At 47.5% G+C, this 27,821-nt stretch overlaps 1 protein-coding gene and 1 long non-coding RNA gene across 2 annotated transcripts in view; one reads left to right on the top strand and one right to left on the bottom strand.

Annotated features, from left to right (window-relative positions):
- Positions 1-27,325, bottom strand: part of pdzd2 (PDZ domain containing 2) — an 81,913-nt gene extending 54,588 nt beyond the window's left edge. Inside the window, 2 exon segments of the mRNA XM_048243232.1 lie at positions 9,203-10,244; positions 26,738-27,325. Coding sequence (XP_048099189.1) covers positions 9,203-9,741 — 539 coding nt within the window. The 5' untranslated portion in view covers positions 9,742-10,244; positions 26,738-27,325.
- LOC125294462 lies at positions 11,956-19,759 on the top strand. The gene is made up of 5 exons (XR_007193530.1): positions 11,956-12,287; positions 12,985-13,038; positions 18,395-18,514; positions 19,217-19,332; positions 19,611-19,759. It is a non-coding gene; the product is annotated as an uncharacterized LOC125294462 (long non-coding RNA).
- Positions 27,326-27,821: the final 496 nt, after the last annotated feature.

Genomic DNA, 27,821 nt, shown 5'->3' with positions numbered 1-27,821 from the left:
TGTGATTATAGAAAAGGAAATCAATAAAAAGGATTACACATTCACCTATTGTCCATTTGCAGTAGCAATTTGGCCTCTTGTGCTATCTCTTTCCATTGAAAATGGCTTTCCATTCATTCACAATGGGAGGGCGCAATCCTCCAGCATTCCATGGACTCAAACCACTGGATTATAGCAGAATCAGATAATGCATCCCAGGAGGATTTCGCCTCAGACTAGATACATTACGCAAGTACCTCTTGGCCCTATACATGTAGTAAACAGTTTGTTCTTCACACTACGCCTCTGGCTCTCTCTCAGCCTTGGCCAGTGTGGAGAGTGTTGTGTCAACTAAGCTCCAGAACGTAGAGCTTTGCCACTTCAGTCATGCAGATTGGAGAAGGAGACATTCAGCTTTACACACACACACACACACTCAGACAGATTTCTCCATCACACTAACCCTCCATATCTCCAGAGGAAATGATCATGTGGACATAATTGAATTAAATGTTGGCATAGCAAATGTGATAGCAAATATCAGTATTATTCATAACTGTATCCAAAACATTTATGTTGTCATATAAGGACTGCTGTCGTTTAACGTCATTGGTGTGGTTTGATGTGCTTTCAGTTATAGTTGACAGACTTAAGGCTGTTAGATTTTTAGGCTATAGTGAATACCTGAAGAGGCTTCACCTGGGACTGGATTTCTTCAGTGCTTTAAACAGCATGTACAGACATCTGTGCTTCCTGTGCTTCTCCAAGGTCAATGCTAAGTGACCTGAGATCTGTCACAGCCTATGAGCAAATTGACACAGTGAGGGTTCTGCTGGGTGCCCTCTGAACATAACATACAGCATGCATGAGTCACCTGGAGATGTTTCAACACAGAGGAGGAGAGAGAGGAAGAGATAAGAAGCAAGGCAATGGAATAAGAGAGAGAGAGAGAGAGAGAGAGAGACAGAGAGAGATGGACTGAAAGGATTACCCTGCTAGGAGTGACCAGGTCCCTCCAGTTGAAACATGGATGAGCTTCCCCTCTCTCTCTCTCTCTCTCTCTCTCTCTCTCTCTCTCTCTCTCTGTCTATCTGAGATCTCTTCTCTGAGCACATCACCCTTTACCCTTGATTCCCGAGCCTGCATTGGGACGCTGGATCTGGTTTGTCCCAATTCCCTTTCCAGAACAGGAGACATCCGGCCCCCATTGGCCTGTCTAGAGCTGGCATTCCTGACATTCCAACGGGCGGATTGCGGAGAGAGACGCGGAGAGAGACAGTGGCATCATTCACAGCGCTAATGAGCCTGTGTAGGCCTGAGTAGGATGTGTTTCCCTCTTCAAGGCTCATCTGCACACACACTCACACACACACACACACACACTCTCTCTCTCTCAAACACACACACACACAGCAGGCACACACACACACACACACACACACACACACACACACACACACACACACACACACACACACACAAAGAGCCTCTTTATCTTAGCCTCTTTTTTCCTGTCATACCTCTAAGCTCTCATTCTAGTTTGATATGCTTCTTGTGTTACCACTGGTGTGAGACGTTAGTGAAAGAGCTTCCTTGTTTGTTGGATGAAAGCAACATACTGTATTGCCACCTACTGTCTCGCTCGACTGGTATTTGATAATGCAAACTGAACAGCAAGTTGTCACCTGTCTGGAAATCGTTTTGACTTAAAAAGGTTGTGTTGCATTGGAATTGCATTGGCAGATGGAATTTCGTGCCATAATGGGGGGACTGAATGTAGGTAGCATGAAGGTGGCATTTGTAAATGAGTAAGCTGCATAAGGAGTAAGGAGGCTCATTTTCAGACATATGGCAACATCATGTATATCCCATTTGCCATTAAGGCATTTACCTTCATGTTACATTTGTGACTCAAATAATTATGTTACTGAATTATAAAATTTGTAATTGAAAAAAAAAACAGAGATGCAGCCTCTCTGACAGTAAGCTAATCCAGAACACACAAACAGCAAGTGCTAAGTTGTAGCACTGATATGAAGTATATGGTCATGTCTGAACAATGCAGGCAGTGCAGCATTTACAAGGAAAACCTTTGCTATTACTGACATCTAGTGGACAATGTCCCAAACATTCGAATGTGTTCTTACACAAGTCACTCAAAATTATGAAATGGTAATAGTGTATGTCTCATATAATTGTTTATAAAATAAAAACAACCAAGGGCACACTAGTACAATCTTCATTTGCCATTGTGGATTCTATTATCAGAGACATCACTACAGACCAAACCCAGTGTATTCACATGCAGTCAAGACAAATAAAGAAGCACTCCTGACAGTTGTACAATGTTAGACAGTTTCGGCAAAGCTACCTTAAATGTCCTTTGGCTCTAATTCCCATGTTTATTTGGGAGCATATTCAGTGTTGCACATAACATAATGTTCTCCATCTGCTCCCTCTAATAAACATACGTCCAGTCCTACGAAACAACAGCATCAGTGACCACCAACTGTGCCACATTGGCCTGCACGGAGAGCACATAGCTGCCCTTGTGCCTTTGGGCTGGGAAGGGCCACTTCAATGGAAATAGTGTGACTCCTTAATATATTCACTTACATTTCTCATTTGATTTCACAGATTCCTGAGATTCCGGGGCAGAATTAGCGGCGCAGTGTGAGGACCACAGCTGACCTGTGAGAGATGACCTGGTTTTACCTCCACGAGGATTAGTTAATGGGACACTCGTGCCTTTTTTAACCCTATTTACCCCCACAGCTGGGGCCTGGCTCTCACCTTTTTCCACTAAGAGGGAGAAAAATGGAAGAAGAAACGAAGAAAAAACTAAAATAAATATGACGCCACCAGCAGGAGCTGGGAGAGGAATTTAATTTGGCCCCCTCGAACCCGAGATTGGGGGATGCTTCACAATCCAGACGGTAATACCTGTCAATCCGGATGAATGGGCATGTTTAATCCAGCGCCCATCTGTGAGTGTTCGGGGCAGGAGAGATTTGGGGGTGGGGGGGGGGTGGAGAATCCTGGGGGTTCACAGGGAGTGGCCAACAGACCAATCACACACACACAGACGGGCCTTCATTTCCTACACAAACACACACACACACACACACACACACACACACACACACACACACACAAACGTCCATTCTTTCTGAATCTGATTCAAAGGCCTTTGTAAGCTTCCATGTTGTTTTCGAATGAGATACTCGGAAATGCTTCACAGTTAACCGGAGCCTGAACCCCCAAAGAGAAATCCCAGGCAAACAGGGCTAGACTGAGGCGAGGAAACTGAGACCTGATAAACGGAAGAACAGGGGGCAGGAGGTCAGAAAAAAAAAAAAAAGCACACAGGCTTTCCAAGAGGGTATTCACGGAGGATAAAGATTTGTGCTGTCACTGTTTGTTTCCAGCGCGATAAAAAGAAAAGAAACATCCTGAGGCTTTACATCCTGAAGGGCTCCAGTGCACAACGACACAACAGATTGAGAGACACTTAGAAGCTCGGACGCCGATTAGAGCGACAAGTTTAAGTCCCTTCTAAAAAGCTGGGGACAGCCGTTGATTGGGGACAGACTGGAGGCAGTAAATTGATTTGCCCCCTGATCACATCCGTCAAACCAGCTGGGATGAAGAGGCCTCTCTCTCTCTCTCTCTCTCTCTCTCTCTCTCCTTATCTTTCATCTTCTACTCAAATAATCCTCAAGTGGATGAGCTCCCCATAAGTTGTCAGTGGAGGCCCACCTCACAAGAATTTTCAGAGGGGCACATCCACTGCCGCGGGAGGATTTGAAACTGCGTAATGCGCTTGATGGAAAAGAAACGACGAGACGTTAATCTCCCCCTTGCTCTTGTTCTGTTCACAGTGGGACTGACTGAGCAACCGGGCTATGGGAACGTCTTGCTCACGCCAGCAGCACCCGAGGAGGTTCTGATTCACTCTGTCTGGGTCCCAAGATTAAATGTGAAAGGACTGAGATCTGAGAGTCTGGGGAAAGAGGAAAGAAAGAAGGGGAAAAAAAAAAGATGGCAGAACTAACCCCTTCTTTCCGACACAGCCAGCTCGCAAAAACCACTGCAAACTGGGCCCGAGATCTCCTGACTTCGAGGGGAGAGAGAGGGATCGCAGTTCAAAGACAACAGCGAATGTAAGTGCTAACACACAGAGGCGCTTTGATGTTCTGCGTGTACAGTAAGCGAAGGCCAGGCTGGATGCCAGTGGTTTGGAGAGGATGAGGGCTGCTCTGGTGTAAGTGCCCAGCCAAGCCGGGACTGCAGTTCTCGGGAAGAGAAAGAGCCGCAACCGTTTTGTGATTAATCATTAAGTGACCTATAAATCACTTTCCACAGATGCACTTGTGAGGGTCTCAGTCTTAAAGATCTGTTATATTTTCTGTTGGAGCATTTTTCTTTTTCTCAAACTCTTCAATCCCTAAGATGACTTGATTGGATGGATACAGGGTTCATTTGTTAGCTAAAGTTTCGCTCCCCTCCTTCTGATGTTATTTTTTTAACAATTTCCATGGCAGTACTTTCATGAAAACCAGTCTAAAGCCTTGGGGTTCAATTCACAGATGCAGCTGGATCTCAGTTTCACTCTCTCTCTCTCTCTCTCTCTCTCTCTCTCTCTCTCTCTCTTTGTTTATGTGTGTGCTGTGTGTATGTTTTGTATTTGTATATGTGTGCCTGTGTGGCATGAGGGGTGTGTACAGCACTTTGCATGTGTGTGTGTGTTAGTGTGTGTGTGTTAGTGTGTGTGTGTGTGTGTGCGTGCGTGTGGGTGCATGTGTGGTATGTACGCTGTGTGTATTTCTCTCTGTGTGCGTAAGCTCCTCAGCGGCGGTCAGCGTCAGTGCCCTGGTGAGGCGGTGGAAAGCAGGCCCTCATTCTCCACGTGGAGAGGCACTTTGCCGTCTTGGACAGAGGCCACTGAGCTTTTTTCCATGCAGCCGTACGGCCAGATGCCGAGGCCAGGCCGTAAAGCAAAACACTGAGGGAACCAAAATTACAAGAAGACACGTTAAAAACGCGGAGAGAGGGGGAGATTTTTAGTGGCCAGTGTTTTTGGACCGGTGGCTTGTATTTATTTACTCGAGACCTTTTACGTGAGAGGCCCTTGGTGATAAATAAAAGTCCTCCGTCATCATGCCTGCCTCTGTGCCTCTGCCTCTCATTCACAGGCCGGAGCTCCACCGCGTGCTTGAGCGGCGTCCAGCCCCAACGGGCCACTGCCAGCGCGCCTACCCCAGCCCAGCCTGCCCCTGGCAAGCCCTCTGTGGGAACGGCAGCTCCCTGAGCTCCCTCGCCAACACCAGAGGAATGAGTGGAGGGGAGAGGAGAGGAGGGAGGAGAAGAGGAGAGGAGGGGAGGGGAGAGGAGGGGAGGAGAAGAGGAGAGGAGGGGAGGGGAGAGGAGGGAGGAGAGGAGAGGAGCGGAGGGGAGAGGAGAGGAGGGGAGGGGAGAGGAGCGGAGGGGAGAGGAGGGGAGGAGGAGAGGAGCATCCTGTCTGCGGCTCGTTTGCCTGCTCGTTTGAATTTTCAGGCAGGCCGCAGTCCTCCTCGCTTTGTCAGTCGCGTCCACTGTGTTGGAGAACCACAACGCTCTGGGGGGGGGTCAGAGGCCAGAGAGGCGCTGAGTGGCAGCATTGCCACTCCTGTTGATTTATTTAGTCATCACGCACAGCATGTATTTGTCCACATCACACCTGTTATGACACATTAGCACAGTCCCAGATGGGCAAGGCTGTGTTGATGTCCACTCACATAGTGTTGAAGGGGGTTTTTAGATGTCGGAAGAAATCTTTTTTTTTTTTCAGGCACGGTTTATGCATGGGGCTCTGTTCTAAGATGCTTAGACAGCAGTGGGCTCTGGGATGGATCAGGCCCTCACGTGGCTCTCATCTGGCACAGATCCGTCCGACTCAAGCCAGATTAGGGCTCGACTCTTCCTCCAGTCTGCTTATGTTTGGGTGCTCTGTCTAGGAGGCCCAGCGGAGGTCTAAACTGCCCACTAAGCTCCGAGACCACCTGGGTGTCCACACTTAAGGGGCCTCATCTTAAGAGCGCCTTGGAAGAGGTGAAAACTGTGACCTCTGTGACACTCAGTGTCCTGCACCTGCCACAGCCCTAAGTCCGCAAAAAGAGATGACTCTGAGAGCTGAGAGGGACCTACTTGATCCCAAAATTAACTTTTCTCTCTCCTAATGACCATATGCCAGTGAAGAAGACTTGGTTTAACACTAGCTTTAAGGGAAAGACATCTATGAAAACCCTTCTAGTTCTAGTTTGAAAGCCATGCATTCTGTGTATTTCACGGGCAAGACCAGGTAGAGTGGATGATGGGTATACAAGGTTGTTTTGGGTAACACGGGCAGTAATCACTGTTCCCACATGGCTTGTACTTCATGTTTGTCTTTGATACGCACGCCATCAGGCTGTTTGTCCTGAGGGTTGACAACTGTTGTTTTGCTGTCTCCAGCAGTTCTCAAAATAAATTCACCATCTGACCTTTCTGTTATGTCTCTCTCTGATAGACGGAATGGCCAAAGCCTGAGAAAATGATACGTGTGTATATCTAAGTCTGTGGCTACATCTTTCATTGTGTGTGTGTGTGTGTCTGTGTGTGTGTGTGTGCGTGTGTGTGTGTGTGTGTGTGTCTGTGTGTGTGTGTGTGTGTGTGTGTGTGTGTGTGTGTGTGTGAGGGTAACAGAAGCTCTGGGCAAAAACCACCAACCCCTCCCAGGAACCTCCTCCCTTCCTCGCCGGAGCGTTGCGTTCTATGCTGAGACTGAAGAGAGCTGATGTCCACTGACAGGCAGAGATGTCGTGCCCCTGCGGCCAAAACATCCCAATGTTTGTCGAGGCAACACGCAGATGAACAATCGTGTGACAATCAGCCAAACAATCTCGCAACCATTTTTCCCATAAGCCCAATGGAGTGGTAGGATGACAACAGCAAGGCCACAAGAACTGTTTTTATGTGCAATGTGTACGCAAGAACTGTGTGTAGTGTGTGTATCTGCATGCAAGTGTGTGTGTGTGTGTGTGTGTGTGTGTGTGTGTGTGTGTGTGTGTGAGTGTGTGTGTGAGTGCGTGTATGTTAGAGAAACTGTGGTTGGGAGTGTATTTTTGGGCCCATGAAGTCTGCATGTGGCCGCTTGTCTTTGGACCATAGAGGCTCAGTGGCAGTGGTGGGGTGGGTGGGGTGGGGAGGGACCCATGTGGTCATGAAACAGGCTATTAGACTGACCATAAATACCCATGCTGCATTCTGTCACCAGCAATGAATGAGAGCACATGGGTGCGAGCAGTTTATAGGGTTTACAAAGGATCTTTCATTTGTCTGATTCGATCTGCTTGAGAGAGAGACACGGCACCCACCACCACCATACCACAGTGCCCTTCATTTTCTCAGGGATGACTAAACACAATAGAGGATGGCAAAGGAGGAAGTAAGAAAAGACAGACGTACACACAAACATTTCCCCAATTGTTCTGACAGAGGAGACTCCACCAGCTCGACAAACATCGTGGCCGACCCCAATCCATCGAAAGGAAGCAGTGATTTATACATGTGACTGTCTCAGTAGGCTGCACTGTCTGGAACCAGCTGGATCAGACGCCCTGTTTGGGTTTGTACAGTCCAGTCTTCCCGGCAGTTGGGGCAGAAAATGTGGAGCTCTACCACAACCCCCTCCTCCCCGTCCGAACCCCCCCACCCCCCTCCCCCTCCACCATCCTCAGACAGAGGGCCAGGCGTGAGGTTAGCCATCTGCAAGTCTCACGTGAGCTACTCTCTCTCTCTCTCTCTCTCTCTCTCTCTCTCTCTCTCTCTCTCTCTCTGGACCATAGGACACATCGGGGGCACGTCCAGTCCTGGATCCTGTCCAGCTCCCCCCCCACTGAGCCCCAATCTGCTCGGGGGCCGTGAGGCAGACCCTGGGGGCACAGCAGGCAGTGTGTGGGGCCATGCAGCAGGGCACTGGGTACTCCCTAACACGTCTGTCTGCGCCTGTATGTATGTATGTATGCATGTGGCACTGGTGGTAGCACTGATACAGGAATACGGGGGGGGTATTTAGGGGCAATAAAGGGTCACTGGTATGTGAACCACACTTGCAGTTATACAGGAGCTAATGGTGGCTACTGCTGCTGCCAATGAACATGTGTATAAAGAGTGCTGCTGTTCCCTCAGGGCCCAGCTGTGTCAGGGACCCAGGGCCACCCTTCCTCTCTCCCTCCCCACCAGAGCAGGTGGTGCTGGGGGGGGGGGGATACCGAGCCTGGGGAAGTCTGGGTCTCTGGGCTCAAATAGAACATGTGGCTGTCTCCGTCTCTGTCTCTGTCTCTCTCTCTGTCTCCTATGCATCCCCCCATTCATGTCACGTCTGACAGCATGTTAATTGCAGGGGTGGGGGAGGGTGGCATGTTAATGACGTCCCTATCCATTCATATCTCATACTCAGTCCGACAAATAAAACTCTAATGCTTTACGATAATGCTCTATGGGTCTCAGCTGGAACAATAACTAGTCAGTCAGTCACTCAATTCAGAGTCTATCCTGCTATTGAAATGAGGTCAGCTTTAATCTAGACAGGGTCAAGTAATTTTAAGTTCAACTACACATAACAGTGAGTATGAGAGGAAACAAAGCAAAAAAAAAGAACTGTCAGGATAATATTAGACTGAGGGAAAATATAGGAGAGCAAAAACGTATTATATATTCTCGCCCGCTTTCCAAGGTCATTCAAAGCTCTTTTCCCAATTGAGAGTGAAAGAATAATTTGTCTGGATGAAATGCCAACTGCCTAGGCTAAGAGTGTGAATATTTAGTTCATGCATATTTCCATTCAATACCTATGTTGTGAGAGCTTTTTAGGTGGTTGCACAACCTTTGAAACCACTATAAATTTTGCTGTAGATCTGCATACATTTTTAAAGGATGTTTGAGCACTGGTAAACTTCTTTGATAAGAGACTCGTAATACCAACCAGTACATATCTGGATTGACCATGTGAGAGCTGTTAAGCTTAACTTAACAACAACACCAATCTAAATAACATTCTACTTTGAGTGATATGAGGAGAATGACATCTTCTACATAATATGAAACAATTTTAGGATCTGAACTTTCTCTCTAACTAAAGAGACTAAGTAGCTGTCAGAAAGAAGCAGTGATTAAAACAGAATGAGTTAGCGAAAGGCCTTACCTGGCTCCAGTGACGTCCACCCCGACCATTAGCTGACCGTTGAGTGACAGCAGCTCGTCCCTGAGCTTGATCTCTCCACAGCGCGAGGCCGGGCTCTTCTTCTTCACCTCTGTGACCCAGATGCAGCCCACGTCCAGCACGGGGCCCTTATCCCCCTTCCTACGCCTCCGCCGCCCGCCCTTCTTCCGGCCGTCCGGGTCCCCGAAGATGGGGATGTTCCCGAAGCTCAGGCCGAACTCCGCGCTCTCTCCGTCGTCCCCGTCGCCTTTGGTCAGGTACACGGGGCGCACCTCCGCCTCGGACTCCTCCCTAAGCGCGGGCTCCGAAGGTGGCGGTGCCTCGTCCCCCTCCAGAAAGTTCAGCTGGATGTACTCCGCCAGCTTCCGAATGGCCGCCTGGCAGTGGGGCAGGCCAGGGCCCAGGCCGCCTGCAGGCCTCTGCTCCTGCTCATCCCCATTCTGCTGCCGCTGCTGCTGCTCAGTCAGCCAGCGCTCCAGCAGCAGGAGGTGGCTCGCCGCGTTCTCTTGGGTGATGGGCATCCTGGCTGGACGAGCCCGGAGCTCCACCGCATCTCCACCGGGCCGGCGCGCGGCTCAGCAGAGGAGCCGGAGGACACGGGGCCCAGCGGGCGCTACCACCACGGCGAAGTCACAGCACGTACTCCTGGGCATCTTCATCCCTCTGTCCCTTTCCTCCTCCTCCTCCTCCTCCTCCTCTTCCTCTTGTGTTAGTGCTGGACGCTCTGGGTGAAGCTAGCAAGCAGCGATGTGCACACGCGTTAGACCCAGAGAGCTGGGGTTGGATGCTGTTCCACACAGAGCTCGGAGCGACATGATGTCATTCCGAATTGGAAAACCGAGGAAGGCTAGCACAGATGAGGGGCGGTGGTGGAGTTGGAGGGGGGGGTCTATCCTCTGAGGAGAAACCAGAGAACCGGAGCCATTAGCCACACGGCTCGGTGTGGAAAGTCGCTGATCCAATCACGACGAGGCAACCGGACACTTTTGAGGGTCTTTAGGACTGTGGCGCCATGCAGTTTCACCTAGAGAGAAAAAACACATAAATAATCGTCCGGTTAGATATAAAAAGGCTATGGTGTAAGCTTTTTTTAAAACATGAAAGAGGAGGCTCTTCCACAGCATGCCTCGGCTGTGTTCCCCTTCCAGTTAAAAACACACACAGTGCCTCGCCGGGCGAGCGCAGAGGTCCGCACAAATCCACAGAGGAAGCAAGAGCTGCAAAAGTACTTACTGACACAATATGTCCGAAAGAAGCCAATGAAAAGCAGTTGAAAAAAAAAAACAAAAACAGTGTGTGTTTCCCTTAAGCCCTACTGAACCCGGACTGAATTTGGTCACATATGTCACACACAGAGTCCCCAGCCAGCAGTGTGTGTGTATTGAAGCTCATATGTCTTTGACCTGGCTTAAGGCTTCGTCCAGATGCTGAGTGGTCGAGTCCAGCCTCTTTTTTTGGTTGTCTTTTCTTCTTCTTCTTGTTCTGTACTCTAACCATGCAGCATGCATGAACAACCGCATTGCTGACATTTTTAAGTACACAGCATTGGCAGTGACCGCTGTAAAATTGCTACTCTTGGGCCCCTGGCGGCCGAGAATAGCTGCAGGGATTGGAGGCTGCAGGGTGGAAGGCTGAACACCAGCAGAGCAAACCCCGGCTATTACTGCAGCACCTCCTCTTGTGCCACTCACTCGTCCACCCTCTCCTAGGGACAGATCTAGGAGCAAATCTCAGTTAGGCACACTGCGCTCACATCGTGATAACGACACGGAGATGCTACTCGACTACTCACTGGATGGAAACAAATCAAATTGTATGTCGCGCCTGGTGATGAGCAAGCAAGCCCCAAGATTAAGATTTATGAAGACAGTCTGGGATTAAAATAGTCCAAGTTCCAAAGTTGTGTTAAAAAAAAAACCTGAAGTGATGGAGTGACACAAGAGATGCAGGAAGAAATAGAGACGGGTTGTGACAGACTGCTGAGTGTATTAACCATCGTGATAGAGCTGTGTGTGTGTGTGTGTGTGTGTCTGTGTGTGTGAGACGCTCCTCTGCAGAGAGCCAGTGGATAGCAGACTCGGCGAAGCCCTCAGCCAAAGAGTTTAACCTCAATCCATCTTATAGTGCCTCATGGCACTACACAGAGAGAGTCCACAGCATGCCAAAGGCACTGTGCCTGTGCCTGTGGAAACAAACATGGCTTCTTCTTCTACTGCCACTGCTTCTCCTGTTTGTTTCTGTACTTGTAAAACTTCTTTGTTGGTGTTGAGTGGAACACTTTAGTCAAAGACAAATGGTTCTTACAGAGATGCCAGCTACATTTCACCACAGTGTTGGCATGGGGCAGTCTTTTCTTACACCACAGCTTTGCCACTGTTATTTAACTATTGTCACACAAACTATCCATTATAGTATATAAATAATCCATATAAATCAAAACACAATAACAATTGTGTTGTATATGTAGCCTCACTATATCAATACTAGCAAATAAACTTATACAATAATATGATTCTGGAAAAATGATGAAATAAATTCTTAACCCTATCAACTACAGTAAAAAGAAAAACATCAGACCTACAGTGATCTGTCACAGTTCAAGTTTACCCTCCACGTCTGTAAACAACTCTTTACTACAGGATACACACACTAATAATATCACCTCACCATCCTGGTGACCTCACAATAGCAAACAAGTAAAAATAGTGACCGTACCTCCCTCCTTTTGACCCCCCTCTCTCTCTCCCTCTCTGTCAGTCTTTGTCCTAGAGGAGTGGAGAGCAGTGGCCGTGCGGTTGCATCCTGTCCCACTCTGCGGAGCGAGTGAGTGAGCGAGCAAGCGTGTGTGTGTGAGAGGGAGAGAGAGAGCGGGCAGCCCCCAGACTCAGTCCTGTGGAGGCCAGTAGGCTGACTGGCTGGCTGCCATGTAATAGGATTACTGCCTGCCCTCCCTCCTGTCCCCAGTAGCACAATGACCTCGCCGTGCTCCCCTATAGACTACCTACCAGTTCATCCGCCGTGCGACCAGGGTCGCCCTCACACACATTAGCAAGCATGGATCTCCTCAGTATGTGCACTTTGCGTAGCATGTTTAATGGGGGTATGAGATGTGTATTTTTTATGGTAAAAATGGTGCTTTGTGTTGTGTTATGTGTGGCATACAACAATGTATAGAGCATTATGTTTTTGCTGGTACGAAGAACAGGGATGCTCTACAATCAGGTCACATTCTATGTCACAATGGCCATCCTCTTTAATCTCTTTTCGTAACGCTGTATGTTTCTCAGCTTGAGATGGATGGGCTTGACGTGCTAAGCTGACCCGGGAATTCCACTTCTTCTGTTAAAGTGTTAGCAAACAGCCTGAAGCCAGCAGCAATTTATTGTTTTGGTCGTGGTAATGGGTGGGGAAGGGTGGGGGTCGGGGGGTTGCTTCTGCCAATGCGGACATCCTCTTGAACCGTAAATGAAAGAGCTGGCGGCTTTGCAGCCTCCTACTGAAACTGACCCACATCGGGGACCAAGAACGTGGTGTGGGGCGGATTAAAAGCTCAAGAGGACACTTTTGCCGAGATTTCCACTCATTGATATTCATTGCAAATGCCATATCTGCCTAATATTATCCCACGCCGAGACACAATGGGCTAAAGCCCAGCAGAGCGCACGGCGAGTGTCATCCCTGCCTGCTTACAGTGGCATTTATCCCATCAGCTAGTGTAAACAAACATAGAGAGGTTTTAAGTATGTGTGTATGTGTGTGTGTAGGATCTGGCAGTGTTCCGACAGATCTGATTCTGCGCTGAGCTCAGCTCATCTCAGGTGAGGTCACTACGTCATTACGACACTCAGGCGGAGCACGTTCTGCTCCCCAGGTTACGCTGGGCCTGCTCGGGTCATCATCATCTCCGCTCCACTTCACTTCCTCTGCCTGTCAGGATCACACAGCTCACGCCAGAGCCTTCCCTGCCCCTTCTGGATTGAGTTTCAGTCAAATACCTTTCACACACAACTCTACTCCTGCCTTACTTCCCTCTCTCTCGCCCACTCACTCTTTCTCTCAGCCTTCACTCTGTCCTCCTCTCTCTCTCTCTCTCTCTCTCTCTCTCTCGCCCTCTCATTCTATTTCTCTCAACCCTCACTCTGTCCTCCTCTCTCATTCTCTCTCTCTCTCTCTCTCTCTCTCTCGTCTTCCTGTAGGCCCCCCTCACAAAACTGAGGTAATGCAGACAAAAATAAACCTGGACTTCACAAAAGCCCCTGAGCGTGAACTGCAGACTTTCAAAAGGAGCTGTGCAAATCCAAACCCTGCTCCGCTGCCTGCCAGAACCGTATGAGCTGGCCTCCACAATCACATTTGTCAAAACAATGGAGTCCAATTCTCTTCCTGAACTTTGCGACTATTTTTACCACTGCAATTTGCTTATTTAATTAGAGGCTTTGTCTGTATTGCTTTGTGTCCTCTGACTGTTTGGCTCTCATGTGATTCTTCAAATGAGATTGTGTGGAGGCAGGCAGGGTGTGTGGCTGGGGAAGAGAGAACAGCACTGTGGTGAGACTCTGCTGATTGACAAATAACAAACTTGGGAGCCAACAGTAGGAAATGCAAGTTTACTCTGAGCCTTTCAAAAGTAGGGCCTTGAGCCTGCCACTAATGACAGGGGACATATCTGTAGTAGCTTCACTCAAACTCTCTCTCTCTCTCTCTCTCTCTCTCTCTTTCTGGTTCCCACTTTCTCTTTCTCTTACTCCATAACTATTTTTTCCTCATCTCTGGAACTTGTTTACCTCCATTTATGATGCTCATTCTATTTTTCTTTCTCTCTCTCCTTCTCTCCTCTCTCTCTCCCTCCCTTATCCATAGCCCACTCTAGCTGGGGGCCAAGGCTCTCCCACAGTGGATTCATAGTTAGTCATTACAGGGCGGGATCGAGCCTTTGATTGCCTCTTGGCTTTCAATCTCACTCTCTCTCCTTCAGTCTCACACACACAAACACGCACGTCACCATATGACAGCTCTACATGTCATCAGCTGCTGACAGGCAGGGCATACTCAGCAGCCTGTGGTGTCCCAGATGCAGTGGGAGATGGCTGGATGGATGGGCAAAAAAGGAGTAAAAGGAAACAGAAATCAGACCCCTAATTTCCCTAGGTCATATTATGCTCTTTTTTCTAATACTTTATCTGTGGTTCTCTAACTGGTTAACAATGATGATATTCAACAAGTTAATCCTGCCCAAGTATCCTATCTGTTACGGTTGAGATGCAGCTCTTGTGATGCTAAACAGCCGTGTTTGATTAGCCAATGACGCCCCGTCAAAGAGGAGGAAACAATCGCAGGTCTCCGGGAGAGACTGACCTGGTTCACACCACAGCACAAAAGAGCCAGCTAATAGAGCAACAAATCACATCTTTGAGCCCATCAAAGACACGGGGAAGAATAAAGATAAAATAGGTCACAGGCCCAGTGTCCTGTTAGGTACGCCGCCTCACTTTAGCTCACTCAATCACACCACATCCCATCACTAGCCAGAGAGAGAGACAGAGACTGATCAAGGGTAGAATCACATGGCAAATTTGCTTCTTTATTTGATCAACAGAGTATATTTGTGCAGATGAGAGGGGGGGCAAGGGAGGTGGGGGAGGTGTGTGTGTGTGTGTGTGTGTGTGTGTGTGTGTGTGGGTAGCTGGTAGTGTTGTCTGGGGGAAAGCGCTGAGGGCTGCCCATGCAGATGGCCCGGGCACCACACACAATCTGTTCATGGCACAGAGTCCTAATCCTGTTCAGTGTGTCTGAGCGAGGGGAGAGGGGGGGGGGACCCCACAGTTGTCAAAGCCATTCTGAGAGTAGCGAGAGGAGTGGAGTGTTAGGTGAAAGACGGAGAGAGACAGTTGGGGAGAGAGTGAAGAGTGAATAAAGAAGAGGGACTGGGCTGTGTGAAAGGACAGAGATGTGTGTGTTAAGTGGGTTTAAAAGAGAAAGGAGGGAGATGAGATGGCAAGGAGAGACAAGAGAGAGTGAGAAGTGTGTATACTGTATGAAAGTGTGTGTGTGTGTGTGTGTGTGTGTGTGTGTGTGTGTGTGTGTGTGTGTGTGTGTGTGTGTGTGTGTGTGTGTGTGAGAGAGAGTCATATGACTGTATGTGTGTGGGAAAAAGAGAGAAAGAGATGGACACAGAGAGAGAGATGGATGGGGGTAGGAGGGCAAGGTTCAAACCTACCCTGGAGGTGGGCAGAGCTCTCTCTGGCTGGGAGGGGAAGATGGATGCTCGTTGGACTCCAGTGGTTTCAGGCCACTGACATTTTTCCAGTTTGTGCAACAAATCCGAAGATAGCTGCAGGACCACAAGCGTGGAGGGAAAAGCATATGTGCAGGGAGTCGTTATGGTTTTCTGCACTACTGACTGGGGCCAAAACAGACCCAGTTAGCCCAGAGCACTACCAACTCTGAGATCTGTTTATCTCTCTCACAGACACACACACGTGTGTGTGTGTGTGTGTGTGTGCATATCTTGTCATATCTCCCTTCTCCCATCTATCTTCCTTCCTATTTCTCTCTCTCTCTCTATCTCCTCTGTCCATCTATCTATCTCTACAAAAGTACTTTGCAATAACACATTCTGCAATGGTCTCACTCACAAGCAACATTCATGAGCCAGTAGAGACTTCTGTTCTGTTCTGTTTAGATTATGTTCTGCTTTCTCTATGGACCCTTTCAAGAGAGTTCCATTATCAGCATCATAGTTGGCCCCACAAGACTTCCTTTTTAACATTCCATATGTTATCGTAATGCAGAGGAAGTAGATTGGGGCCCAAATAGAACGTTCAAGCATTGTTTTTGTTTTTATTGTTGAAAGGGTCTACAGTTCTAGAGCTCTCTCTGTTCTGTTCTACTTTCTCTATAGTTCTAGAGCTCTCTCTGTTCTGTTCTGCTTTCTCTAGTTCTAGAGCTCTCTCTGTTCCGTTCTGCTTTCTCTAAGAAGGTTCTAGAGCTCTCTCTGTTCTGTTCGGCTTTCTCTAAGGTTCTAGAGCCTAGCCTCTGACCTGATTTAAGATGGGCGAGTGTGACGGTATGATACCTTCTCTTTCCCACACTCTACCATATGAAACGCGTAAGCGCATGTGTATCAGTATGGCAGAGGGAAGTCCATAAAAGCATAATTCAGACCAGACCTCCATCAACCTCATAAATTCATGCTAAAGAAATCCATGCTCTCCCTCCTTTCGCCTCCTCCCCCCAAACTAAAGCAAAGCCAGCCTTGATGAGGATCAACTGCAGCTTGATTTGTATTAATGCCTCCCCCTCACACTCTCTCTTTTTCTCTCCTCCCAATCATCAGTACACTCGCCTGTCGGGCTGATGTTTTCATGCTTAAGAGAATCATGTTTTCTCCTCAATGTCCTTTCCTCACCCTGAATCTAAAGCCAAAGCCTTGATGAAAATGACCCCCCACACACACACACACACAAAATACACTATTTTCACTCACTTTCTTTTTTCTTTCTTCCTCACCACCAGCACACCCTTCTTCCAGCACACCCTTCTTCCAGCACACTCTTGTCCTCAGTAGCTGGTGCATTTGGTAGCATTTTCATGATAAAGACAATGATGTTCTCCGCCCCGCTCCTCCCCCAAAATCTAAAGCCAAAGCCAAAGCCTTGCTGAAGATCAACTAAAGTTCAATTAGTATTAATGCCTCCCCACCCGCCCACAAACACTCTCTCTGTTTTCCTTTCGGCCCGATCACCAGCACACTCATGTGGTTCTGCCAGTGCCTGGAGTGTTGGTGGCATTTCCAACAGACCTCTTGTGCGGTTTGTTCGCCTCCCGCTCCCCTAATTAGTTTGACAGAGCCATTTCTCCTGGCCGTGCGGCGAGGCGTAAAATATGCGAGCGGCAGAAGTGGGTCCTGCGATCGCTCAAACGGACATAATGACCCGCCCTCTCACCCCGGCTGTCCTCAGCGTGCCAGCAGCGGAGCGGAGGAGCTGAGAGAAGCTCCAGGGCCACTGGCCAGCGTCTCTCGGCTGAGTCCTGCCAGTCAGCGGAGAGGCACGGCCAGACAACTCGCCAGGCCAGACCCAGCCTGATCTCAAAGCAGCCGAGTTCATGCAAGGTCCTGGTCCCTGGTAGTCTGTGACACAGTGGTGTAGAACTAGGATCAGTTCTAGCATAAAAGGGGTTCAGAGAAGCCTTTTTTGAATAAATGAATGAATGAATCAATGAATGAATTTTACATTTATATAGTGCCATCACCATCGATGTGTAGCACCCACCTGGGTGAGAGTGTGAGGTGGACAGTGATGGAATCCCTTTTGTGTACTTAAAAACGACGGTGAATAGAAGTGGACACTGAATAGAAGTACCAGAGTGCAGAATACGGAGCGCAGAGAGCTGCTGTCTGCCACAGTGTGGGGACGCAAAAGAGCTGGAGTCTGTCTTTCTGGCGTCAACATTTCTGTAGCCATTTAAAGATAGGCCTTTGCATTGTAGGGTTGTTGGCTCGACGCCAGCCACCTCCTCCTTTTCTCACCCAGGCTTGAGACTGGACTGGTCATGGTGGAGTCCTGTCTGGTGGAGTCTGGTGTATATTCCTGACACTTTGAGCTCCCTAACACGGGTATGTGGCCTAAGGAGAGTGTGCGCAGCACTGTTTGCCTGTGCCATAGAGTAAACAGGGCTCTTTTGTTCACAAAGAACACATGTAAACAAACACCCTTTCACCTTCTTTTCTCACATAATCCACACGGTCAACAAGACCTGAGTGAATGAAAGGAGTAACAGCGTTTCGGCTTTATTTGTTGTTGTGGGACTGTGAATGGAACAAATGTTACTGATGGCAGGTTTTCACTGGGGTGTCATTTTGGCTTTTATCTCTGACAGCACCTGGGAACGTTTACAGGTTATTGTTGGTTTGTGTGTGTGTGTGTGTGTGTGTGTGTGTGTGTGTGTGTGTGCGTCCGTCTGCGTGCATTCGGGACGGGTGGGGGCTAGGGGCATGGTTGAGTATGTGTAGGAGTATACATGCATGTGTGTCAGTGTGTGCGTGTGTGTGCGTGTGTGTGCGTGTGTGTGTGTGTGTGTGTGTGTGTGTGTGTGTGTGTGTGTGTGCGTGTATGTATGTATATATAAGTTTCTAATGAGGTCATTACAAATATTCCACGTTCTCTGGGTCAGCTGGCTGGACAGAGACAAGCTGGACAGAGACAGAGCTGCAAGAGCAACATTGGCATCAGTGCGTGAGAGACGACTAGCCTGCGAACGACAGAATCATCGGACTGCTGACATAACAACTGTGTGAGTGTGTGTGTGTGTGTGTGTGTGTGTGTGTGTGTGTGTGTGTGTGTGTGTGTGTGCGCGCGTGTGTGTCTGTGTCTGTGTCTGTGTGTGTGTGTGTGTGTGTGTGTGTGTGTGTGTGTGTGTGTGTGTACACACAGGGACAACAGCCTCATACATCCAGCGGAAACCCTGCTCACCCACTCAGGGCATTAAGAGCTTCAGCAGCTCGGCTCTGACCCCTGCTCCAGCGCAAGCCCTCTTTTCTGCCCCACACAATGGGGCAGATTCTTCCCATGCTGGGCAGTGGGGATGAAAAAGAGTTGGCCTTATCTTTCTGTAAATACCACTATCAGCTCATTTGGAACGTGGCGGGGTGGAAGGGCAACACCTTGATACATCAGAAACTCATTCATCTTCCAACCACCTACTTCACTCCCATGTGTACTTGTCAATACATTGTTGATTGTATTGAGCGAGGGCAGTCCACGTGAACTAGATCCATGACAGATGGACAATCTGATGTTTCTGTACCTGAAAGTCATTCAGGAGAGAGAGTGGATCTGGACAAAAGCACAGTATAAGCAGGACTGTGATTTTATGTGCAAAAACAAAATTATTTTCTCCCAACCCTAATTATGCATCTTGCCATGCTGATCTCCATATTTTGTTGTATATCTTTACTGATTTACTTGTTTATGAGTGTGTTTTGTCCTCCCACAGACTTGCTGGCTGCTACTAGCTGACAAGATTAAAGCCCGGCCCCCAAATCCCACGGCCACTGCAGCCTGGCACCCAGCTCCCACCAACTCAGCCAAGCAGTAAAAGACAATTTAGGAGTAAATAAATAAACGCACACATCCACACACTCACACACACACACAGGCACACACAAACAAACAAACACGCACACACACACACACACACAAACACACACACACACACACAAACAAGGACACACACACACTTATTCGGTGGGAATAAGCCCAGGCTGATTACAACACTCAGGACACCTCTCTCTCTCTCTTTCTCTCTCTCTCTCTTTCGCCTCTCTCAACAGCCATTGGTAATGAAGAACTCCCATCAGGTAATGAGAGATGTGCTATTCTATTCACAGCTTCTGCTACTGATGCCAAACTCTACCCCAGGCCTGGAACTGGACAAAAAAAGAAAAGGGACAGATTCCAAAAGGCGAGGAAAAGGATGCCAACAGAAGCACAATTAGCTCATCTACTCAATAATCTCCACACAGTGAGTACCAGTAGGCATTCAGGGCCAAGGCTGTGTGTGTGTGTGTGTGTGTGTGTGTGTGTGTGTGTGTGGGGGGGGGGGGTGCTGACGGGACTGCAGAATTATGTTCTCAAGGGCTGGGGAGAGGATATCCGACGAGGGGCCCTCACGCTGAAGAGACTGGTTCAGCGGCCTTTGTTTTCTGTTTAAAATCAGCTGGAGAAGCCCACCCCTTCCCCCAACACACAGACACACATACACCCCTCCGACAGGCCATATGGCAGAAGATTACAGAATGCCTTCTTCAGTTTAGCTCCTAAACGTTGCACGACACAGAGATGAGTATCAGGGAAGTTTGGTACAGAGTATTTTAGCAATGAAAAGCATGAGAGAGAGAGAGAGAGAGAGAGAGAGAGAGTGTAGGCTGAGAAAAAGGGATTGCTGTGTTTTAATGGCACTTAATCTGAATAGAGCTCTGCAACTTCTATTATCCCCAATCAGATCAGAAAGATTACAAGTTAAAAGCTCACTAAAAGGCAATCTGGGTTTTAAAACAAGGCAATGCCTATGAGATCTACCCAGCAGCTATAAAACGTTTCACCATGTGCACAGCATCACCATCACAACAACATGATCAGAAAGATAGATAGATAGATAGATAGATAGATAGATACTTTATTGATCCTCAAGGGGAAATTCAAGATATGCCATATGATATGGGAAGATATGGGATATGGGAAGATATGGGAAGATTTCCCATATGGCTGATCAATGGCCACCATTAGCAATACCAACTGTGTGCTGTGTTCAGAACTGCAACATATGGACCACTCTAGTTCCACAGGGCTTCTGATGGTTGTTCTAGGCCAGGTAAAATTAAAAAAATCCTCCATCCTGCCAGCACGGACGCACGCACCTGAGCTGCCACCAGCTCGCTATTGCCGCCCCTGTTGATGGATGCGAGGGGAATGGCGCTCAGCTGCGGAACCAGCCACGTCCACGCCCGCTGTGCCAACATGCTACCCGTCAACAAAGCCTTTATGGCCCACAAGGGCTGTAAATAACCGGTAGCCTCCGGCCGCAGCGCGGTTATCTTTTTTCCATTAGAGAGTGAACGAGCTTGATCGACTTTTATGCTTCCTTTGTTTGTTTTTCTTTGGCTTTATATTTATGCTAGCGGGGGAGAGGTGGATTGAGGGGGGGGGGGGGGGTGGCCTAAATATGTAGTGCTGCTGGAGGAACACAATAATAACAACAACAACAACATACTCATCATAGATGTTGAGTTGTACTGTAATTTCCAGTGTCAGCTTGGTATCAATCATGTTGCATTCACAAATGTTTTTCCCATATGGCTACTGGTCGGGGCAAGCATCCTCCCAGAGGGAGAGTCTGTAAACACAGGCTAAAAGACAAGGCCTTGCGGTCGTGTCGGTGGCAGGAGGATGAAATACGCTCCCAGGCGAAAGACATCCAAAGAGGGCCAGGAAGGATGACTCAGGGCCTTAGAGTCCCACCTCTGCTTGTCCCAGACAGGGCACAATAAAAATATATAATAATAAAACAAATAAAATAACAGGACGCATGACTTTTCTGCATGATTTAATGTGCTCCCAAGGGACTGTGGTCACATGTGGGCAACAGGGCTCATCTTGAGGCACCATGGATCAAACGGAGCAGGCCAAACCAGGACAGGATAGAAAAGGCCACTGAGTCAAGTCACATGCGATTGAATGCTCACACCCTGTGGGGCTGTCTGAAGAAGAGTGAGAGCGAACAGGAGGGCATGTGTGTGTGGAGGAGGAGTATTTCTGGGGGAGGGTGTGTGTGTGTGTGTCTGGGGGGGGGTGTAGAGAAGCACACACAGATGTCAGAGGTGAAGCTGTCGCCTCACTCGCAGCTTTGTGGCCCCCAAGGAGATGAGAGACAAAGGCCTGGTACTTCCACTGGGACCTTCTCATGCTAATGACACCATCAACGGCACACAATGGCACAGAAGGGACCGCCACGCTCGCGGCCCTCTGAGGAAGGCTGCAGCTCTTGGGGGTTTGACAAATTAATGGCTGCCCTCTCCTCCACACCCACAAAGACATCTCCAGACACCGAAAGGTAGGTTTAACAACACAGTAGCACAAAAATGCTATGAATCCTATGGGCTGGTATTAAGGACACACACACACACACACACACAGAGAAAGTTCAGAGAAATAAAGGAAGTACAAGGTCTGACTAATAAGCCCATGCAACTATTAGAAGCAGCGTAGGAGTATGCTGGCTGACTTTCATCGTTTTGTCAAAAAGAAATTGGATTAATCTTACATCCTGTGTCTGTTTACATCTGGGCTTTTTACCGAATCATGGCCAACCAATCAATGGTTACAACAAAAGAAAGAAATCTCCTTTCTAATTAATTACATCAATGATGCTGTCTTTAAGGGCTGTGTGGAGAGTTCATCCCTGCCCCTGGCCAGTTTATTTTGGACGTTAAGGAGGCTTCACTTGTGAGCCCCATGATACGACCCAGGCCCTCCTCTCCCTGGTAACAGCCTCAGTGTGAGATAAAACACTTGGCTACGCAAACCTGCTGCCCTCCATTCTGCCCCGAGGAAGGTGCTGTTAACTCAACTAGCCATCCTCTCCCACCCCTCTCTCTCTCCACCATTAATGGAACGGAAACATGGGCTCAACCTGCCAGGATAGACCTGGTTTATGTTTTAAAAACACACACACACACGCACATGCACACACACCCACACACCATTCTGGTTTTCTTTCTCCTTTGTGCTGATTGGTACTACAGTGTGTATACTGATAAACGAGGGTGGAGTCGAAGTTAATGCCCCTAAGGTGAAGGGTATTTACAGTTAAACATGCTATCTACTGCCTTACCCTAGCTGTGAATTAAATGTACCACTAACGACCATACAAGTTTAGACAAATCAAGCAGCTTCTGCAGAAATGGAGAAGGGGCAAGTCTGTGCACATAAGAGCCAGGCAGATGTTGCATAGATTCAACCGCACTTTCTCAACGGCATCAGTTTCATTGGGCAGATTTTCTTAAATTAAAATGGATTCGAACGCAGCTTTCACCTGACACTTTTAGGAAAGAATCTCCACTTCTGGTTCTCCAAAACCCAAAGACAAGTTAAATCCCTTAAACTAATTCCAGACTGCACATTTGAATTTTGGCCGTGTTGATCCCGACGCTGAGTCAGCTTGATTTCTAGCCAGCAAGTGCATTTTGGTCAGAAACACACGCTGACTAAAGAGCACCGTGGCATTTTTCACTTGGCCAACTGCAGTCGAGAATTAAATGAAAGACCAAAATTAGTCTCTATTCCGGATGCTGCTCCAGTGGGTTCCTCCAAAACAGACTCTCTTCTTGCAATATCACTAGGAAGTCTAAAATGTTTAATAGGTTAGGTTTTCAGTGATTCTCCTCCCTTGTCAAGAAAAAAAGATAATGGGACTTGTTTGGTGCCCATTATCAACCTTTTCATGGACAACTGAAATGTCGTGTGGAAGAAATTAAATTAAGGAATGGGAACACAGGGACCAGACCTGGATGTTCTAAGCTGAAGTGATTTGCTTTGATTCAGAGAGAGAGGGAGAGAGAGAGAGGGAGAGACAGACGGAGAGATAGAGATTGAGTAAAATATCTGTTGGAGCTCTTCTCAACAACAGCTTTATTGAGAAGAGTGTGTCAGTGGAGTATCTCCAAACAGCTGACACACAAATGGCACTAGCTGACTTCCTAGGTGTGACATGGGTGTGGATTGCTGTGGAATAGTGTAGTGTTGTGGAGAGCTGTTCACTGTGCTCATTTGTGCAGGGCAAACCCAATACAGTCAATATTGTTACTGCATTTCGGACCCTGTCTTTTAAGAAGCCTAAGTCGCTGAAATACCACTACAAAGGTCCATGAGCTAATGCTCCTGATGCTAGTTTTTAGAAAGAAAAAAGGGGGCAATTAAGAGTGATTATGCAAGCCATAAGATTAGCCTTCTGCCCAAAACGAGCATCCCACCCTTAAGACCTATATGCCTAATGAGGACTTAAAGTGCACCCTTATCCTATTAGAGAGGGCCCCCAGTTGAGTGGGTCTTAACACTCTTTGGCCCTCACTAAAGGGAAGATGGCTACGTTCAAATACAAACATAATGCCAGGAGATAAAGATTACGTAACTAGGCCAAAGTGATGCCTTTACGTCATCATCAATGAACACTTTACTTCAGTGTCGTCACAGAAAGATGTTTGCATGCACTTTGGTTCACGTCAATCAGAGTATGGGCTCACTGTCAACATCTTTGGTGGCACATCAAAGAGTTGGTTCCATAAACCTTACAGCCACACTACACTAGGAGCACAGCTACAGTGCTCTATTTGCAGAGTGTAAAACTAGTTTTAGAATGCTAAGACCAAAAGAAGACCGTTTCAATGTCTCACGTCTGGTGTAGCCAGTTCTATTCCAGTTGATTACAGTCGGTGGAAGCTAATTGTTGCGCCATTCGCTCGGCAAACGGTACGCTTCAGTTGCGCACCGGCTGTAGCCACACTGTTACTCATGCCAGATGACTTTTAAACAGTTTAATGGACAAAGTGGAAGTACTAAAAGAGATGTCGATTTAAAAAAGGCAAAAATACTGGCACAATGCATTACAACACAGTAACGTTAGTGTGCAGGACACTGGTAATCCCCCAAAGTTCCCTTAGGCCTGGTCCTGGCACTGCTGAGATGCTGGGGAGTTTGGTATGAGTATTGCACCATGGCTAGTCTGCGTTGCTCTTTGGCCTTTCCATGGACTGAGAATATACTTTGCATGAAAAGTTTCTTTTTTGTGATTAGTCTCTGGTTCTATCTCTGCAAGTTTGCCCCAAAAGGCCACAGAGAGCTTTAATCCATTGGAAAATGAATGAGCACACAATCCAGTGGCTCTTATTATGAATGCACACATGCTATGATGACAGCACATAAGCCACCGCCTTTAGGCCCCTGTCTGCAGCCAGTGCTTCTAAACACAGGAGCCTTTTCTTACCAGACAGATATAGGTACAACAACACCAACCAGGACCAGATGACACATCACTGGGCGTAAATATTTCCCCCAGGCAGGCAGCACCCGGTGTAAACACTGGGACATTTCTAAGAGGCAGTATCCCTTCACCACTCTCTGTCTCCAAACACACAGCACGCGCAAGGACAGAGTGACTAATTTTGTCTCGTCTGGGACATGTTTTCGGTCTGTTTGTTTGTTTTTCTGCTTTCCACTGAGGGTCAGTTTGAAGTAAAAAAAAAAAAGGAATAAAGGCTGTGAAAATTAAGGACCCGAAGTGACTATTCATCACCGCTTCACTGGCCCCAGGCTTTAACAAAGCATACTGTATATCACACAGCAGCATCAAAGCTGCATGCTAGTCATGCCGTCTGATCAGGTCCAGAGAAAGAGAGAGAGAGAGAGAGAGAGAGAGAGAGAGTGGGAGGGAATGTGAGACATGGAGAGAATGTAAGAGAGAAAGACAGATACAGAGAGAATGTGAGAGAGAGAGGGAGAGAGAGAGATAGAGAGAGAGAGACAGGCAGAGAGAGAGAGAGCGCTAGGTAGGATTTTTCGGCTTGTGTTTGGCCCACTGGATGAGTATTTATGCTTCTGGGCAGAACTCCAGACTCGAGCTCAGCCCAAAGGCAGCTACTGCACCGCGGCTTGTCGACTCTCTCTCTCTCTCCCCTCCCTCTCACTATCTCTGTCTCTCTCTCTCCCTCTCTCTCTCTCACTCACACACACAAACACAGCGGCGATGGAGTCCACTCCGAGTGCCGCCCCAGCACTCCACAGGAATGAACGTGGAACCTTCACCAACATTCTCTCCACCCGCCTGCTCTCCTTCACCATCTGTTTCTCTAGCACCACCTCCCTCTAACTTTCTTTCCTCAGTTCAAAGATGGATGGTCTTTTTGTCCTTGGATATAGCAGTTAAGCATCACAAATCGCTGAACGTCTCAGAACGTGATGTGATTTATTTGCCTTCACCCCACACATAGGCACAAGAATACTGCCATGGGGGCAAGGAATAAGCACAATCCAAACACACACACACACACACACACACACACACAAACGCATTCAAAAAACACACAAGAGGAATACACCAAGTGCTAATGTGATGCAGCTTTCCAGAGAAACTCTGGCATCACACTAATTACAGAGAGGGCATTGTCCTGAAATGTATTTGAGATCATATAAATAAGAGGCCACCACATGACAGACATCTCTGGGCACATGACACCAGAAACAATCCGCAGGCAATTTGGGTCCAAAGTAGCATGCCTAGGACCTTTGGTCTTAACCAACAGGGAAACAAGGACAGTGAGAGAGTTTCTCAAGAGTTTGATAAAGTACTGAATCTCTTAGCATCTTGATGGGGGAGAACCTTCTCATGTGTCATTTGGTTTTTAAGGCAGGGGAAGCCCAGGCAAGTGTGTCAACACAAACACAAACACAAACACACATTAGACTGTTTTAGAGTATTCAACGTGCTTAACAGCTTACACTGAGTGTTTTGTATCTTAAGACCACCTTGATTTGTTTGTATCCATTTCAACTTCTGTCAAAGTTCATCCTGGCAAGCCTCTTGCAAACTATTGACCATAATGATATCTCTTTGTCACATGCTTTGAAAAACCATCAGAAGCCAATACATTCTGTGATATGGGTTAAGATTAGCACAGTCCAGTTGTAATGATTTAATCTTTTGGACTCATAGCTCTTACATTTACGCTTATCCCAGTGAAAGTAAACAGTCATATGTGGTCCAGTGAATTGTGTTTTATTGATATGAGCCTTGTGTCCTCAGACTTTTTAAGACCTTGTCTTCTTAAGATCATTACTCCTCGCCATATAAGAGGAGGTGGCCATTGATACAGAAGAAGTGAGTTTTCTGTCTCAAATACAAAAGAGTAGTTAATCACTAGTGTAATGAGCTTGACAGCTGAAGTGCCACTGAAACGGAACTCACCTCAGTGGGACGCGTGAAAACAAACAAAAGCGCGTAAATATGTTCTGTGGGTATCACATCCAGAGCTCTCCAGAGATGACGTCTTCATCATGGTCCATTTTCCCTCGTAAAGCATGATCAAGAAAAAACTATCGGTGTTTGTTCGTCTGTTAAAAGCATAGGCCTACGTTTAACGCATTTCTTTCACAATTTGAAGTTTGTTAAAGTCACTAAAAATAAGAGTCCGATTCATTTGAATGAATTCTTGATAGTACCGGTTGATTTTAAGCGAGAAAAAGGTTTGCAATACGTTCCAGGTCGTTCCTGCAGACTGTGAAGTTCGATTCCGTTTTTTCTCGTACTGAAATGTTGAAGATTTGTGTGATGACGGGTTTAGCTCGGCTTCAACTCCAAGCTGTGATCTGGATACAAAAAAATTGGTCCCTGAGGTCTGGCTGCCGTGAAATTTGGACACAGAACCAAGGTAGAGTCAAATTAGGAAAGTCTTCAGACGTCTGGCTGAGACTCTATCAGAAAAAATACAGTTTCAAAATGCAACCCCATCTAGATGCGGGATAACAGATAGTCAAAAGTTTCTGAGCAGACGTGTATGCTGTGCGCTTTTACGCCGCCCTCAGCTTTTCCATGCTCGGTCTCACTGAATCTCACCACGCGTAAAATCAATGCTGGTCTCGGGCCAGTTTTATAATCGTTCCTCCATAGTATTGTTTGAGAATTACTTATGGGAAAACTGACCGCAGATCAGAACGAGTTACTTTCCCTTGCCCATTACAAAAAAGAATAGAGGAAGGCGTGTCTATATTGCTCGCGGGTCCGTTGTCCAATGAAAAGTCAGTGGGATGGGTTTTTCTTCAGTTCCCCAACACCATGCACAATACCATTCAGTGACTGATGGGTTTTGACTTGTGGAAAGCCAGTTTTCCACCCACTTCTAGGTAAATTATCAAAGGTATAATACACGCGGCACAGCTTTGGAGGGGATTTATTTCTAAGCTAATAAGAAATTAAATATGTATGCTAGATTCTCTCATGATTAGGCCTATTGATTATTTATTGGACATACAGTAAAATATTGTTACACCTT

This window comes from Alosa alosa, chromosome 5, assembly GCF_017589495.1.
Source record: "Alosa alosa isolate M-15738 ecotype Scorff River chromosome 5, AALO_Geno_1.1, whole genome shotgun sequence".
In the NCBI taxonomy this organism is placed as follows: Eukaryota; Metazoa; Chordata; class Actinopteri; order Clupeiformes; family Clupeidae; genus Alosa; species Alosa alosa.
Note: the sequence above shows the minus strand (reverse complement) of the source record. Positions and strands in the feature narration are given on the sequence as shown.